The sequence below is a fragment of the Fistularia commersonii genome, chromosome 36 (assembly GCF_037954325.1).
Source record: "Fistularia commersonii isolate RoL2024-O1a breed Wild chromosome 36, RoL_Fcom_v1.0, whole genome shotgun sequence".
Classification (NCBI taxonomy): domain Eukaryota; kingdom Metazoa; phylum Chordata; class Actinopteri; order Syngnathiformes; family Fistulariidae; genus Fistularia; species Fistularia commersonii.
The window spans coordinates 7402434-7418537 of record NC_141319.1 but is presented as its reverse complement, the minus strand read 5'-3'; the positions used below and the strand labels follow the sequence as shown (position 1 = coordinate 7418537).

Below are 16104 nucleotides of genomic sequence, written 5' to 3'. Positions count from 1 at the left end.
GCAGGTGGGCGGCGGGCGACCAACAGAGGCTGGGAGGTCTGGTCTCCTCTGCACCCTCAGGGGCAAACCTCTGGGTTTCCATGGCGACAGGCCGGTCTCCAGAGGAGCCCACGCCGTTTGTTCACGCATGTGGACCTGCTCATCTGCAGGGAGGAGCTCCACGTCAGACAAGGCAGGACCACCACCTTCAGCGCCGCCGTCGATGCTGTTCTTGCTATTGTCGTCGTCGTTATTGTCGCCAACGTCTTTATTGATGCCGTTTTTGATCGTCACCGTTGCCGTTATCGTGATCTTCCATGTCGTTGTTGCCGTTGTTGTTGTTATCTTTCTTATTATCTTTCTGTCGTTGCCGTCATTATTGTCATTCCAACGTTGTTATTTTCATTGTTATTGTCATAGCCATCGTTGTTGTGTTTGTTTTCATTACCATTGTTATTTGTGCTATTTTTGTTTTCATTGTCATTTCATTTATTTGTATGTCATTGACTGTCTTGATGTTTGTCTTCATTGTTGTCACTGTTTTTGCAATTGTCGTCATTTTTGTCATTTCGGTCGTCATTGCCGTACTTGTTTTTGCGGTTATTTCGTTGCCGTTGTCATTGTTGTTTTCATCGTCCTTGTAGTCATCTGCTATTTCACTCCCAAAAACAACCCCAATGATGTCCTGCGTTTTCAATCCAACCCCAAATATAACCAGCCAGCTATTTCGAGGGAACGAAATGTCCCCTAGCTCCAGGAAGGGGGGGGACAGGTGGGTTAAAATGTGTGGCGGTGGCGCCCTCTAGTGGACACTCTGGGTAGAGCCGTGCGATGTCAGCAAGAACTGGGATTAAAATCCCTTAGAAAAACCATAATGTAACAAAAACTAATTCTTTTCATTATAGAAACCATCCATTTTTATTTTATTTATATCGCAGAAAAAAATGGAGGAGCCGGCCCGACCCTGGATAAGAGATAGATGGTGGATTCATGGAAACAATAGCGTGGCTGACCTTCTGAGCGGCTCCAGGAACCGAAACCGAAGGCAAACTTCACCACGTCGAGGGGGCGGAGCCTATCACAGCCAGGGGGCGGGGTTTAACCCGGAAGACCAGCTGTCAATCATCATCCGCACCCACGACTCTACAATGCAGCCGTGTGGGGAACCGTGGGGAGGAACATGGAGACCGAACCCGCGATGGTCGTGGACTCTGATTTCCATGACAACAGGCCCACACTCACACCCGCTGACCGCGAGAAGTCGGAAGTCACTCCAGCATCACAAGCAGAAGGTGTGAAGAACATCAGATGTTATCTGTGGAGATCAGACCAAGTTCAAAACGTTTGCTGACGTGAGCTTCTGTTGCCATGGTGACGACTTTCACTTCTGTCAAAAGGTTGCGAATCATGTGACGGGCGAGGACCTTCTCTAGGTTCTCTGCATGTTCTCCTGCCTGGGTTCTCCATATCTTCATCCAAGGGTTCTCCTTCCAACGCCTCGTGTCTGAGGAGCTTTAAAGAAAAGTCGACTGTAAATACATCAAAAACAAAATGAACCGGGTTCTCGGACGAGGCTACTTTCCCTGAACAAACATCTGGGAGCGCTGACACGGCCGTGCGTAATAACGTGCGAGAGAGAGAGAGAGAGAGAGAGAATGTGTGTGTGAGAGAGAGAGTAGAGAGAGTGTGTGTGACGCACCGCCATTCGTCCTCTGACGCGCGTCCCTAAGCCCGGCCATCACGTCTCCAGCCCCGGATCCTGCGCCTCCTGCCCCGGGCGCCGGTCCCCAACCACCGGACTCCACGCCTCCAGCCCCGGGTGTCCAGCTCCGGACCCCGGATCTCCTGCCGCGGGCGCCGCGACACAAGTCCCGGACTTGCTTCCAGCGCCGGAGCCTGCGGATCCAGGACCGAACCCCGCGCTTCCACTCCTCCTTCCCCGGACTTCACATCTCCGAACCCGGACCTCCTATCTCAATCTCTGGACATCCCATCTCAATTTCTGGACCTCACATATCCATCCCTGGACCTCCTATCTCCATCCCTAGACTTCATATCTCCATCTCTGGACATCACATCTCCATTCCTGGACCTTATACTCCCATCCCTGGACCTCAAACCTCCATCCCTGGACCTCACATCTCCATCCCTGGACCTCACATCTCCATCCCTGGACCTCACATCTCCATCACTGGACCTCCCAGCTCCATCCCTGGACCTCCTATCTCAATCTCTGGACATCCCATCTCCATTTCTGGACCTCACACATCCATCCCTAGACTTAATATCTCCATGCCTGGACCTCCTATCTCCATCCCTGACCTCAAACCTCCATCTCTGGACCTCCTATCTCCATCCCTGGACCTCACCTCTGCCCCCCGTCCTCCCCTGATGTTCAACACCTCCGACCACTTCCGGTGCCACAACAGCTCCCACCCGGAGTCGGCCCACCCCGCGCCGGCGGCGCTGATGTTCTCCATGGCCGTGGTGGGGAACCTGGCGGCGCTGGCGCTGCTGCGCGTCCGGCGCCCGTCTCACGGCCCGTCGCCGTACCGCGTGCTGGTGACGGCGCTGCTGCTCACCGACCTCGCGGGCAGCGTGAGCGTGAGCCCGGTGGTGCTGGTGGCGTACGCCCGCCGCCAGACGCTGGTGGAGCTGGGCTTGTGCTCCTACTTCGCCTTCAGCATGACTTTCTTCATCCTGTCCACGCTGGCCGTGCTGTGCGCCGTGGCGCTGGAGCGCGTCCTCTCCATCGGGACGCCGTACTTCTACGAGCGCCACCTGAGCGGCCGGTGCGTGCACGCCGCCCTGGGGGGCATCTACGTGGCGAGCGGCGTGTTCTGCGTGGGGCCCTTCGTGGGCCTGGGGGACTACGTGCAGTACTGCCCCGGGACCTGGTGCTTCCTGGAGCTGAAGTACGTCAAAGGTCGCGACCGCATGCACATCGCCTTCTACGCCTCCTTCCTCCTCCTCATGATGGCGTGCACGGTGGCGTGCAACGTGGCCGTCATCTACCTGCTGGTCCACATGTACCGCAAGCGCAAGTCCAGCCGGTGCCGGGCGGCCGCGGCGGGTCGGCTCCGCCGCTCCATGTCCGTGGCGGAGGAGGTGGAATATCTGCTGCCGCTGGGCGTCATCACGGTGGTCTACATCTGCTGCACCCTGCCCCTCACGGTCAGCTCCTCCACAGGTTCTCCACATGCTCTCCTGCCTGGCTTTTCACCAGGATCTCCAATCTGGGCCTCCTCAGGTTCTTCAGGCCTGGTTCTTCCTGCATGGTCTCTGCCTGGGTTCTGTTCTCTCCAGCCTGGCTTTTCTCCTTCCCAGGTGTTCTCTGCATGTTCTCCCCATGTTCTCCTGCCTAGGTTCTCTCTCTGTTCTCCAGGCTGGGTTCTCTCTGAATGTTCTCTCCTACCTGAGTTCATAATCAGAAGCAGAAAAACTTTATTTGTCCCCAAGGGACAGTAGGGGAGATTTTTCCAGGTTCTCCTGCCTGGGTTCTCCATGTTCTCCATGTTCTCCATGTTCTCCATGTTCTCTATCTCAGACTAAATGGAATTGATTGACTGGTCGAACCAATGATGAATTATCTTCTCCTCCTACCATCCGCCCATCAGATGAGGGTCTACATCAACTACACCCGGCAGGAGCAGACGGAGCATCACAAGCTGGACCTGGACGCCGTACGCCTGCTGTCCTTCCACTCCATCATCAACCCCTGGGTCTTCATCCTGCTGAGCCCTCAGCTCCTCAAGAACATCTGCAGGAGGCTGAGGAGACCTCCACCGGCCTCCTTCTGCATGGGAACCAGGCTGAAGGTGGAGCAGGGAGAGGAGAAGGCTGTCTCTCCAGCTCTGGAGGTGACCCCGGGATGACACGGTGTGTGTGTGTGTGCGTGCCTGTGTGTGTGTGTGTGTGTGTGTGTGTGTGTGTGTGTGTGTGTGTGTGTGTGTGTGTGTGTGTGTGACCCGGGTGTTGTCGGGTCTCCGAGGCCTGAAGATCAGGTCGCTGTTATTCTCCTCCAGTCGCGTCTCACATCCTGGTTGGAAAACAGGAAGTGGACCAGAGTTTGCGGGGCCGGAGGTCACGCGGAGGAGCTCGCTGCTCGGAGGAGGCGGAGCTTCCGGGGGCTCAGCCAATCCGGAGCCTCCTTACTGACTAGTGCAATCTCAGGATTTGAACCAAAGCACAGATGCATGTCTTCAGCTGAGTGAATGGTTGTGTGTTTGGACCTCCGGCCACTAGGGGGTGCCACCTTTCCTCCTCCCTGTCACTCCGGCCACAAAACAATAAACTATCTCTTGTGATTATTCGTACGATTATCTTAAGTCTGTTGATTTGCGTGAAAGGAGGCGCAAAGTGTTTGTGCTGAAACGATCCGTCTTCAAAATGAACGAGCTTCATTTATTTTTGCAGCTCAGCCAAGATTTTATTTCGGTAATGAAAGGTTTAATTCGTGACGGGACGGCTGTTTCTTTGCATCCATTTCTGACATAAATGTTTTCCGTTTTGCACGTGTGTCGTGCCTGGGATCACACATGTGCACGTGCATGTTGCCTTCTACCCTGTCATCACACAGCAGGTAGCTTAGCATTTGAAACTCCCTGCTAGCTTATAGAGGAAGTTATAGAGGAATGAATCCGGCGGTGTCGCGCTCCCAGCGCTTACGTTAGCAGCTCGTACATGTAGCACGTTAGCTCGAGTTCAATGCTGGAGGACACTCAATCCGGTGGGATTAGCGGCGGGGTGAATAATCCATGAACTGTTCCCGGCTATAAACAGGCTGCTTTCACTCAAACACCATGTAAGGGTGAGGAATGACTCTGGCAAAGGTGCAGCCTGGTCTCTGGTGATCCCCAAACATCTCCATCCCAGATGGAGATGTTTGCGGTGCGGCAACAGGCTGACGGATGAGCGAAAAAATGGAGTGTGATGGTCGATTGTCTCGGGTTGGAAGTTTGATGTTTCACCGCAGGGGAGGTTTGGGATGGTAATGATGGTGGCAGGACGTCTCTGGGTTATAAGATCAATACATGTTCATAATGACTGCTTTCCATCATTTCCTTTTTTCAATCCTGATTAAAACCCCAAACCCGAAGTCCATCTCAGGAACATCTCTCCCGGTTGCCATGGTGACCCCTATCCCAGCTGTTTTTAGCCTCTGGTGTCACCGGGGCGGCCTTTCGGTTCCCAGGCTCTGCTGCCCGGAGTTTTTACCCCGCGCTCTGACTCAGAGGATCACAAGTTCAAATCCCATCTGCCGAGGACCGGGGGGGGGTTGGGGGGGGGGTTCCAGGGCCGGAGGAAGGAATTGCAAACTTCCGGTGTGACAACTTCATCCTGGGTTGATGTGGAGGCGCACACATCACGCGTCTCCTCAGGGGTCCGCCGGACGCAACGGACACCTATCCCTCCCCAAGGCTGAGCAGATGGTGGTCAGCCCCCGGAAGGATTGCAAAAGAGAGGGATAAACGCTTGCATAACAGAGGAATGAAGCTCCGCACTCACTGTGGAGGAGGACGAGGAAGGGGGGCAGATCGCTCAGAAATGTCATATTAATACTATTTGCAATTTACAAACAGTGGGGCAAAAAAGTATTTAGTCAGCCACCAACTGTGTAAGTTCTCCCACTTAAAAAGATGAGAGAGTCTGTCATTTTCATCATAGCTGCACTTCCACTATGAGAGACATAATGCAAAAAAAACAAAAAAAAAAAAACAGAAAATCGCATTGTCTGATTTTTAAAGACATTTTGCAAATGATGGTGGAAAATAAGTGTTTGGTCACCTTCAAGCAAGCAAGATTTCTGTCTCACAGACCTGGACTTCTTTTGGTGGCTGACTGAATCCTTTTTCACCCCGGTGTATGTGCATGTTTAGGGACCCGGAGAACCCAAGGAACCCCCTGCAGGCACGGGGGAACATGGAGGAAGAGGCTCCAACCACCACAAGCCACACTCATTTCCTGTCTTTTAAATGTATTTCTTGTCATTGTTTACTTTAGATTTTTAGTCAACCAGAGAACAAAACAATGTCACAGAATTATAAAACAGCAAACAATTTATCACTATACATTTATTTTCCAATCACATGATCAGTATAGAAAATCTTGAATCTGATGGCTAGCCTGAGCTTTGCGAATGACTTCTCATCATATTCTGACTGAAATGGACTATTTCTAATCATTTAAAATTGAACTAAGTGTTCATTAGAAGCGCAATGACTGAGTAACCTCGCAGGCCGAACGTTATTTCTTTCACGAATATGAACGCTATTATGGTATCGTTTCAGCTATTAGCATGTAGCTTTTAGCACACTTTGTACAGTAGATTTTCTGGTCCCGTGCTTCCATCCCCCGTATCTCCTCTTTCCCAATCACGCTCTCTTCTATCCCTCTGTCTTTCTCCCTCTTCGGTTGAGGCAGAAGGCCGCCCGAGGAAAAATTACCCGAATTTTCGCCGATATTATCACATCTTAAAAGGCAGTGTTTTCTGTCCGCTGCCGGGTGGGATGTTTGGTTTCTGGTGATCTTCTGAAAGTGTGTGATCCAGACCGGACGTGTCCTCGGACGACGCCATTGGGGATTTGGCGCTGTATAAATAAAATGTAACTTAGAGCTAAAACACATAGCATCTGCTCCAAATCACATTCGTTAAACATTAATTCTCAAGTGAGATTAATGGACTTTCTCATCCTTGTTAACCAGAACGCAGATTAAAGGTCATTCTTTGTTAAAATAACTCACAACGTCTAATTGGATGTATTGTTTAATATGAACCAAATAAAGTCCGTCTTTATAAATACTTTTCTTGAATATAAAATGATGTCATGTCATGTAAACAAAGTTCCTTACGCGTGCGTATGCGCGTCCACCGGAGATCGATACAATCACGTGACACGTTTTTTTTCCCCCCAGCATTCAGCGGGGCATCATGGCGGACAACAGGGAGAAGGCGCTGCAGGACTACAGGAAGAAATTGCTTGAACACAAAGAAGTGGACGGGCGGTTAAAAGAACGTAAGCGGCGGTTTTCGCTGTGCCCCACGCGTGTCTGTGGAAAACATACGTGTTTTGATTAAATTCCACGCGCTTTACCTCCGCACTGTCAGCGTTAGCTAGCTCGCCGGCTAGCTAGGTGCTTTGTCATGCAGTTAGCTTTGCCGTACAAATGAATGGAAGCAAGCTAGCTCATCGGGAGATGCTACGTTCGCTAGCAAGAAACGGACGCTCAAACACCGAGCGAGATTGTTAAAATACGTTTTGTGTGTGTCCCCAACACTAAGCTTTAATCGCGACTTAAAGCTGGTCGGTTATTTTACTTTTCAATTGTTTATCGAGTAGCGTTCCACCCTAAGTTAACAGACAGGTAGCGCTAGCATCGAGCTAACTCTTGTCACGGAGTTGACCAGAGTTAGCTTGTCTTGTTGACAGCTTGTCGTGTTTTCCTCCCTGCTTCTCCTCCAGTCAGAGAACAACTCCGGGAACAAACCAAACAGTACGAGAAGTCAGAGAACGACCTGAAGGCTCTCCAGAGCGTCGGACAGGTGAGATGGTTGATTCCCCCTTCACAGGACTTTTCCAGATACTCATCCGGGTCAACTGTAACTGCTCCAGGAGCTAACACTGGTAACATTGTTTTGATAGTGTTCGTCAAAAGAGTGTTTTAAATGTTGTTAAATATTCATTTTGATAACCCGTGTGGATTTTCAATCAATAACAAGGCCCGTCCATAGATTTACTGTAGTCAGACACAAAGTTGTTCCTCAATTTATTGTATAATTGACATTGTTGACATCTTCGAGACACTCTCATTGCAGACTTAATAAGACAGTATCGCAAGAAGCATGTCCTTTTGATAAGTCTTAGTGCTATATTATAAGCACATTTTTTAAAATAAAAGATGATAGAGCCACGTAACTCAAATACTAATAAATTCAAATCGTGACTACAGGGTACGAGACGTCCACCTTTCCTGTTTCGATGTCTGTATAGGAATGATAGGAATTGAAACCCTAATTTCCCTCTGCGGGGCTTTAGATCAAGTTAAAAACGCTTTAGCATTAAATGTGAGTTGATGATGGAAAAGGGGAGATCGGTTTTACGCTGTCCTCACCTTTGTGTTGTTCCCCTGCAGATCGTAGGTGAAGTGCTCAAACAGCTGACGGAGGAGAAATGTGAGTTCATATTGCATAAAGTTCTCTTTTCTACATACAAGAAAGGTGTCCCTTCTTCGGAGCTCACGTGACATTTTTCATTTGATTCCAGTCATAGTCAAGGCCACCAATGGACCCCGATATGTGGTTGGGTGCCGCCGACAGGTAGGCGCTGCTTGTGTGTAATCATTGACAGCTCAAAGGTCAGAAGAAATGAGCAAAATCCATTTCAAACATCTTGGATTTACCAGTTTTGTCAGCTTTGTGAATCTGAAGTGTTTTATCATCTAAATTGCTGTTATCCAGGGCTAAGTGATCATAAAACCATCTAAAATGTCTACTGGTTTCATTAATTGTATTGATTTAATTTCATAAAGCAATAATGCATCAATATTTTCTACTTTGATGCAAAGGAATGCAGAAATCATCCAAAGCAGCTTTATTAGTTTAGCTGACAACCGTGATGCAAACTGCATTTTTCAAAAGTCCAAGTCATCAGCTTCTCAGAGTCAAAGGTCATCCAATCTGAATTTTTCACAACAGTTTGTCTAAATATGGGAAATCCAGGGACTGCCGGGAAGCCGGTATGGAAGGGATCAGTGGGTTTGCTCGCGTCCAAGTGACAGTTTCTGGTCTCCTTAAGTTTGTTTCAAAACCACTCCTAAGCTGTGATATCTTCTCACACCAGTTGGACAAGTCCCAGCTGAAGCCCGGCACCAGGGTGGCTCTGGACATGACCACGCTCACCATCATGAGGTAGGGGCGGCGTGGCGCTACAGTCAATGCTTGTATCGTGTCTATTGTTTTTTTTTTTTTTTTTAAGAGCTGCAACCACTCGTTGACGGAAATAATTCCATGACTGGTTTAGTAGTCAACGGGTTGTTAGTGATGCCACTGCTTCACCGCGGCCAATAGAAGTACCTCAGCGTGAGACGTCTCACTTTTCCAAGATCTTGAAAGCACTGACAGCACATGCTTGGCGAAGGGAGGTCAAAGTTTGGGAACGTTTCCTCTGAGACACAACCAACATTTATTTATATTATTCTTTCACAAATATTACCCTTTTTTTTTGTACATTTCATAATCAGCCTAGGTGACTGGTGGTCACAGTTATAATAGTTATTTGTTGTTTCTTTGTCCCGAGTCCTTTCTCAACGTGCAGTTTGACCCGGATGAACACCTGCGTCTTGTATCGAGCCGTATTAACGTCTGCCGCTCTTCCAAAGGTACCTGCCCAGAGAGGTGGACCCTCTGGTCTACAACATGTCCCACGAGGACCCCGGCAGCGTCTCCTACTCTGAAATCGGAGGCTTGTCCGAGCAGATCCGCGAGCTGAGAGAGGTACGAACCCCCCTTCCCGTGTGTCTGTTTTAGCCTAGCATTTCATTAAGCAACGAAAGTGGGAACTCTTAACACTGTGATTTGGCGCCAGGTGATCGAGCTGCCCCTGACCAACCCAGAGCTCTTCCAGAGAGTGGGGATCATCCCCCCTAAGGGCTGCCTGCTGTACGGGCCCCCAGGTAAGGGACCCCTCATGTTCAGTTCTCACACTCTTGGCTCCAAAAAGCCTCACCCGAGTACCAGGATGTTGTTGCTTAGGAGGCTGTGTGTGTTTCAGGCACGGGGAAGACTCTTCTGGCCCGAGCCGTCGCCAGTCAGCTGGACTGTAACTTCCTCAAGGTGAGCATAGCAGTCAATCCCAGGAGGCCAGGTGTCCGAGCCCCTCGGCCAACTTATTTGACGTGTGTGTGTTGGCCGCAGGTGGTGTCCAGCTCTATCGTAGACAAGTACATCGGCGAGAGTGCCAGGCTGATCAGGGAGATGTTCAACTACGCCCGGGACCACCAGCCGTGCATCATCTTCATGGACGAGATCGACGCCATCGGTGCGTGACGTTTCTTTTTTTCCATTCCGACCGCCGCTGTCCTGAGGCTTTGTTGACGTGAAGCCCTTTGAGTCAGCGGGCGGTGGAAGGCGAGCGGGCGGGAGCAGCTGCTGCAGGGGTCTGCGAGGGATCCTCTCCGGGAAGCCCCCTTCCTGCTTTCACTTACTTTCCCGCCATTGATTCTTCTCTAGCGCTTTAAACTCAATATTTACCCCCGTGCACACCGAGTCAAAACACACTCCAGCCTCTCCGGCATGTTGCTACGGCAACCTCACAACTTGAGAGCTAAATGCGGCCGCTTCCTTGACGAAGCTCTCCGAGATTAATGGAGGGGACAGTGTGTGTGTAAACACGCTCTCACACACACATACTTGATTAATGTAGACATTTTTCGCTGTCTGAGGCTGAAAGCAGCACGTGCACGGCCAATATGAAGATACAAAATGTTGTTAGAGGTGAAGATCACCAGATATGAGATGACGGAGATGAATGGCTTATGCCCTTGAACCCGAGGTTCCCGCAGACCTCTTGCTCTGCTGGCGCGGTGAGGGGGCGGAGCCTGACCTGACATAAACTGACTGATGCCATTTCCTTTTTGTACAACATTTTCCAAATGGAAGCACCAATGAGGTGAAATAATCAGTGTCGGTGCTAATTTCCTCCGATGAGGAAGACGGGAGGCCTCCCACGTATCCAGATTTTAAAGGGTGAGTGAAGCCTCTGAGATCCACCTTTTTTTTGTTCCCCTGCAGGTGGCCGGCGGTTCTCTGAGGGAACGTCGGCAGACAGGGAGATCCAGAGGACGCTGATGGAGGTAAAGACGGCGCCGCCGTGGAAAAACACAAGCGTGTTTTGTTTGTGGACTCGACCGTGAAGAGATGGAGGGATTGTTGTGGGTGAGATACGGTGACGGAGAACATTGTCTGATGCTCTCGGCGGTTGTGGAGCCAGTACGAGATATCGTATACATTATTTAGAAAGTAAATTAAATGTCGTTCTGATACACGGGCAGCTACCGGCTTGGCCACAGAAGCGATTTAACTCTCCCGTCCAGATATCGCTCTGCTGTATTTCAACACCAAGCACCACCTTTTGGCCCTTCAGTGCCGCAACACTTGAATGGTATACTGTTTGTGAGACCTTCGGGTCACACCGCCCACACACTCCTGTTTGAAGGCCAGAACGTTGTGTCAGAAAAATATCCGATGACGTAGTCAGAAGCCCTGCAGGCGAGTGGGGGAAGGAGGGAGGTAGTGTGTGTGTTTGTGCCTGTGTGTGTGGCCTGTCTGTTTACAAGGCTGTTGAACTGCATGCTGCACCAAGGTGGCCGGGGATAACAGCGCCACCCTGTGGTGGAATTGAGTAACAAGCATTTGAGAAATCCTAGCACCGAAAAGTTTCCCCAAATGGTGTTCCTGACCAATGCCCCAAGCAGCCTGTCCTACAAGGGACCCTGGTGTGAGAGAAAGATTCTCCTGCCGAAGCTGCTTAAGAGACTCCTCTGCTCTGGTGGCTGGGTGGAGTAGAATCCACGCTGATCTCCCGCCTCTGTCCCGCCAGCTGCTCAACCAGATGGACGGCTTCGACACGCTGCACAGAGTCAAGATGATCATGGCCACCAACCGGCCCGACACCCTGGACCCGGCCCTGCTGCGGCCCGGAAGACTGGACCGCAAGATCCGTAAGACCCCAAACCCACTCTCTACGATCCCCGTCGTAATCCTAGGGCCCAGACTAACACCTGCAATGACCTCTGCCCTGCAGACATCGAGCTGCCCAATGAGCAGGCCCGCCTGGACATCCTCAAGATCCACTCCAGCCCCATCACCAAGCACGGAGAAATAGGTGAGCAACCCTATCTACCCATCCACCCATCCATCCATCCATCCATCCATCCATCCATCCATCCATCCATCCATCCACCCACCCATCCACGCATCCACCCATCCACGCATCCACGCATCCATCCATCCATCCACCCATCCACCCATCCATCCACCCACCCATCCATCCACCCATCCATCCATCCATCCATCCATCCACCCATCCATCCATCCACCCATCCATCCATCCATCCACCCATCTACCCACCCATCCATCCATCCATCCATCCATCCATCCATCCATCCATCCATCCATCCATCCGGCTGTTCTCTGAAAACGTCCCGTGACGCCTTACTGTTTGTGTTCTTGCAGACTTTGAGGCGATCGTCAAGCTGTCAGATGGATTCAACGGAGCCGACCTGAGGAACGTGTGCACGGAAGCAGGTGGGACATCAGTACGGGGCGGCTGCAGGCGTCCTGCCCACGCCGAGCCTCCTTTCACGTAGATCTGATCGTGTGTGTATGTGTGTGTATGTGTGTGTAGGTCTGTTTGCCATCCGTTCAGACCGGGAATACGTCACCCAAGAAGACTTCATGAAGGCCGTACGGAAGGTGGCTGATTCCAAGAAGCTGGAGTCCAAGCTGGACTACAAACCTGTATAAATCCCTTTCTCCTCTTTCTCTACTCGACATTTTCCATTTTATTTTTAAGGATTTGGTGTGTTTTCCTTTTGTTTTTTGTTTTTTGTTGCTGCCGGAAGCGGCCGGAGCAACAGCACTTCTTCACGTCTGTGGGAAGCAATATTAAGGAAGCATCGTGCTATGAATGGACTTTTCGCTCTCGATTCCTCCTGTAAGTCCGACCCGCCTACGTATTCAGAGCGGGTCACCTCTGTAAATGTGGGAAAAAAAAAAAAAAAAAAAAAAGCCTTTACTGATTAAAACCGTTACGTCACAGACTTCTGTTGCTCTGATGCATCTCTCCCGCAGCGAGGGCTTCCAACCTCCACAGATTCAAAGCCGAGGACCGTCCCGCCAAACATCCGAGATGCTGAGAAGTCTTTTTATTGAGCTCGGCAGCCCCGCTTTTCCTTCACATGCCTCCAAATGGGAGGTCAGGTCCACAAATACATTCACAGCACCACAGGAACATAAATATGGATTTAAAGCCTTAAGGACTCCTTTACAGATATTAAACCTCACCTCTGCCTCCAGGGCCTCCGCTCGATAATCCGACCTGTGAAAGGGAAAACGGCCGTGCCAGAACGATTTAGACTTTTTAGTTTTTAAGTTAGTAACGTGCTAAAATTAGGAATGATGGCCAAGCCACAGTCTTGTTTGACTCGGTTCCCTGGTTGGTGTAGAACCGACCCCCTCCTCCTCCGCTCGCAGATCCATCTTGGAATTCCAAAGCGATGATCCATCTGGACGGTGCGAGGAAGGAGCTTAAATAGTTTTAAAATAAGCAACACGGGAATGATCCAGCAGGAAGCCAGCGCAAAGAGAGTTGTGCAGCGAGTTTAGGATGGAGGTCCTGCGGGCGGGTCCGTGCCGGAGGGAGGGTTCAGGCTGAAGGACTCCAGGACGAAGGCCCTGCAGATGGGGCAGTGGTGGAATCGGGACACGCAGCCGTCGCAGACGCAGGCGTGCCTGCAGGGCAGCAGCGCCCGGTTCACGGCGGCGTTCTGGCAGACCACGCAGTCTCTGCCCCGGCCCTCCGATGGCCTCTCCTCCTCTTCCTCCTCTTCTTCTTCATCCCTTCCTTCAGGCACTGCCTCGCCCTCCTCGGGACTCCCTGCTTCCTCACCGCTGTTTGCGGACATGAAGAGAGGCTGCAAGAAATGGATTTCAAAGAGGATAATGTTGGAGTTCGCCGTGTGATTGGAACCTCCGTCCCTGCCACCTTAATACCCTGGTCTCCCTGAAGGCGTCCAAGCTTTAGAACGTCTATTCAGTCCAGACAAAAACCTCAACGCCAGCTCCTCCACCCTGGACCGTCCATAAACGCCTGACGTGTCTGCTTCAGATGCGACTGACCTTTAGCTCGTACATGTTCCCCTGCGAGGTGAGAAGGTACCAGAAGAGGACGCGGGCGGAGAGGTTGTACTTGTCGTCGGGCACGTGAACCACCGTCACGCTGGCGACCTGGAAGAAAGGAGCGATGCGGAGGTGAGAGGGGCGCCGTGTGATGGGAGGTCATCTGGAGAGGTTGGCGTGAACCCACGATGCTGTACGAGTCCCTGGCCTCCGGCTCCGCCAGCGTCAGCACCGCCACCAGAGGGTAGCGTTCCCTCGGCAACGGGCCGAAATCTGCGATCCCGTGATCATCCGGAATCTGCGTGAGTCGCTCCTCTCTGTCGTCGCTTTGGATACTGGAGGGAGGGCAGGGTCAAAGAGCCAACCTTCACGATGGCAACACCTGATGAGCTAAAACCCCAAATATTGGCCTGAAATACAAGCAACTCCTACTAAAGACATGACCCTACCAAAAATTATTTAAATATTATTTAAAAATAATCCTCAGAATAGACTGAATGTGTTGCATGCTCCCCCCAATTTATAAAATTCACTGCTTAAAATATAAATGCCTGATTAATCAACCATTAATCCAAGTTTCTGCTTCACTCGTCTGGGTCCTGGTGTATTTGGTGACGGTATAGGATACTAGAAGCTCTGGCTGTGGTGGCAGAGGAGCTGCAAAGCCTCCTGGAAGTCCTGTGCCGTGCTGAGTCCGGGTCCAGACCCGGCCCGGTGGGCCTGCAGCGCCGCCTGCAGGGCGCTGACCTCGCAGCCCCAGAAGCAGCTGAGGACGCAGGGCTCCAGACAGCAGGGTTTCACATGCACTCCTTCTGCAAGAGGGGAGGAGGAAGGGGGTTCACATCACACCTGGACCCCATGATGACCCCGTGACCCGCCCTCACCTGCCACGGACTGCGGCCCCGAGGCGATCTCCAGGGCGAAGGGGTTGGTCACCTGGACCATCCGCCTCTCGGGGGTGGGCAGCACGACCTCGGCCTCGTCGGAGCTGCGGAGGATCACCGGCACGTCGAAGCCAAACCTGCAGGAAAGGAAACCGCTCTCAGACTGAGAACAAGTTTGAGCTAGATGTAAATGTGACGTGGAAGTATTGGTTTAAAGGAGTTGTGCAGAGGATAGAATCAGTGATAAACAAGTGAGCTGTGAACAACTAGCTGCATTATTTCCCACCCTTTCGCTTGTGTGCTATTAATACAATACGACTACAAATATGGATTCATGCAATCATTATCTACACTGCTTGTCATAGGGCTGCTGGACAATTTAGTGTCTCCAATGAACCTCCTCCATGTGTCTCGGACTGAGGGAGGAACCTTGAGGAACCCCACGCAGACACAGGGAAGCCTCCTGTGGAAATCCAACCGGGGACAAACTTCTTGCGGCAAGCAACTGCACCACACACACAAAAAGACATGTATATGATCTCTGGTCTACTGATTTTGAAGCACATTTTGCCTAGAACTATTCTGTAGTGATTGTGTCTTGTGTTGTTCCTCATGGTAAGACTTACATGGATCACTCTATAGTGGTCTTAGAAATAAGAAAACGACCATTTTAGCAAATCAAATGTATCTCATTGATATTGCGTGTGTGTGTGGAAGGATTATTTAAGAGGTGGATATAATCTTATATCCGGAGGAGCGGAAACACACGTCAATTAATCCCTATTTAGCCGCAAGTTACCATTTTTATTTTATTAAAAAAGCGCATCACGTTTAGTGTTTGTAGGTTCAACACTGCACAAGTCTCAGGGATATTTCATTGTGCTAATAAAGTCCGTGTACAAAGTTTTGAAAGGTAAAAGAATTTAAGCGTTAAGAAGACAGGAGAGCGTAGCTCAAACATGTAGCCGCAGCGGCTAAGCTAACCCGGCTAAATGTCACTCACCAGCCGAGCACCATGGCGGCGGTGACGACGAAGCACAAAGACACCACGCTAATGTAGAAAAGTGGGGAGTATTCGTACAGGGTCACAAGGAAAACTGCTGCCATGTCCGACGATTTACAACACGGATAAGCCCCGGTGTTTTCATAGCACTAGCGTAAACACTCAACTGACAGCCATGACAGTCCACCGATACAACTACGGTCGCCCGAGAGGGACATACAGTACAAAAGGCGCATTCGGTCACCAATAATAACAATAATAAATTATACTAATGTAGCTTCAGTCAAGACCGGAAGATGTGTGTTTTATCTAAAAGTGCCGTTTAAAATGTATAAACGTA

General features: G+C 50.7%; 3 protein-coding genes across 7 annotated transcripts; 2 read left to right on the top strand and 1 right to left on the bottom strand.

Annotated features, from left to right (window-relative positions):
• The first annotated feature begins 1632 nt into the window (after positions 1–1632).
• Positions 1633–6779, top strand: ptger2b (prostaglandin E receptor 2b (subtype EP2)). 4 transcript variants are annotated; one of them, XM_086143203.1, is made up of 3 exons: positions 1633–3153; positions 3597–3858; positions 5859–6779. In XM_086143203.1, the coding sequence occupies exons 1-2, from the start codon at positions 2272–2274 to the stop codon at positions 3852–3854; spliced, it is 1140 nt and encodes a 379-aa protein (XP_085999329.1). In that variant the 5' UTR covers positions 1633–2271; the 3' UTR covers positions 3855–3858; positions 5859–6779. The 4 variants fall into 4 exon arrangements, with proteins under 4 accessions (XP_085999329.1, XP_085999328.1, XP_085999326.1 ...); XM_086143202.1 differs by having other exon boundaries at positions 4005–6779; XM_086143200.1 differs by having other exon boundaries at positions 3597–6779.
• Positions 6780–6882: 103 nt separating this feature from the next.
• On the top strand, positions 6883–12797 carry psmc6 (proteasome 26S subunit, ATPase 6). The gene is made up of 14 exons (XM_086143198.1): positions 6883–6995; positions 7443–7522; positions 8113–8152; positions 8244–8296; positions 8820–8887; positions 9358–9472; positions 9564–9651; positions 9750–9811; positions 9893–10016; positions 10769–10830; positions 11577–11697; positions 11781–11861; positions 12213–12284; positions 12385–12797. Exons 1-14 carry the CDS (start codon positions 6911–6913, stop codon positions 12501–12503), a joined length of 1170 nt encoding a protein of 389 aa, XP_085999324.1. The 5' UTR covers positions 6883–6910; the 3' UTR covers positions 12504–12797.
• Positions 12798–12887: 90 nt separating this feature from the next.
• Positions 12888–16034, bottom strand: cgrrf1 (cell growth regulator with ring finger domain 1). 2 transcript variants are annotated; one of them, XM_086143212.1, is made up of 6 exons: positions 15843–16034; positions 14762–14898; positions 14506–14689; positions 14065–14212; positions 13878–13985; positions 12888–13672 (listed from the first exon to the last, which is right to left on the bottom strand). In XM_086143212.1, the coding sequence occupies exons 1-6, from the start codon at positions 15866–15868 to the stop codon at positions 13361–13363; spliced, it is 915 nt and encodes a 304-aa protein (XP_085999338.1). In that variant the 5' UTR covers positions 15869–16034; the 3' UTR covers positions 12888–13360. The 2 variants fall into 2 exon arrangements, with proteins under 2 accessions (XP_085999338.1, XP_085999337.1); XM_086143211.1 differs by having other exon boundaries at positions 15765–15996.
• Between the last annotated feature and the right edge of the window lie 70 nt (positions 16035–16104).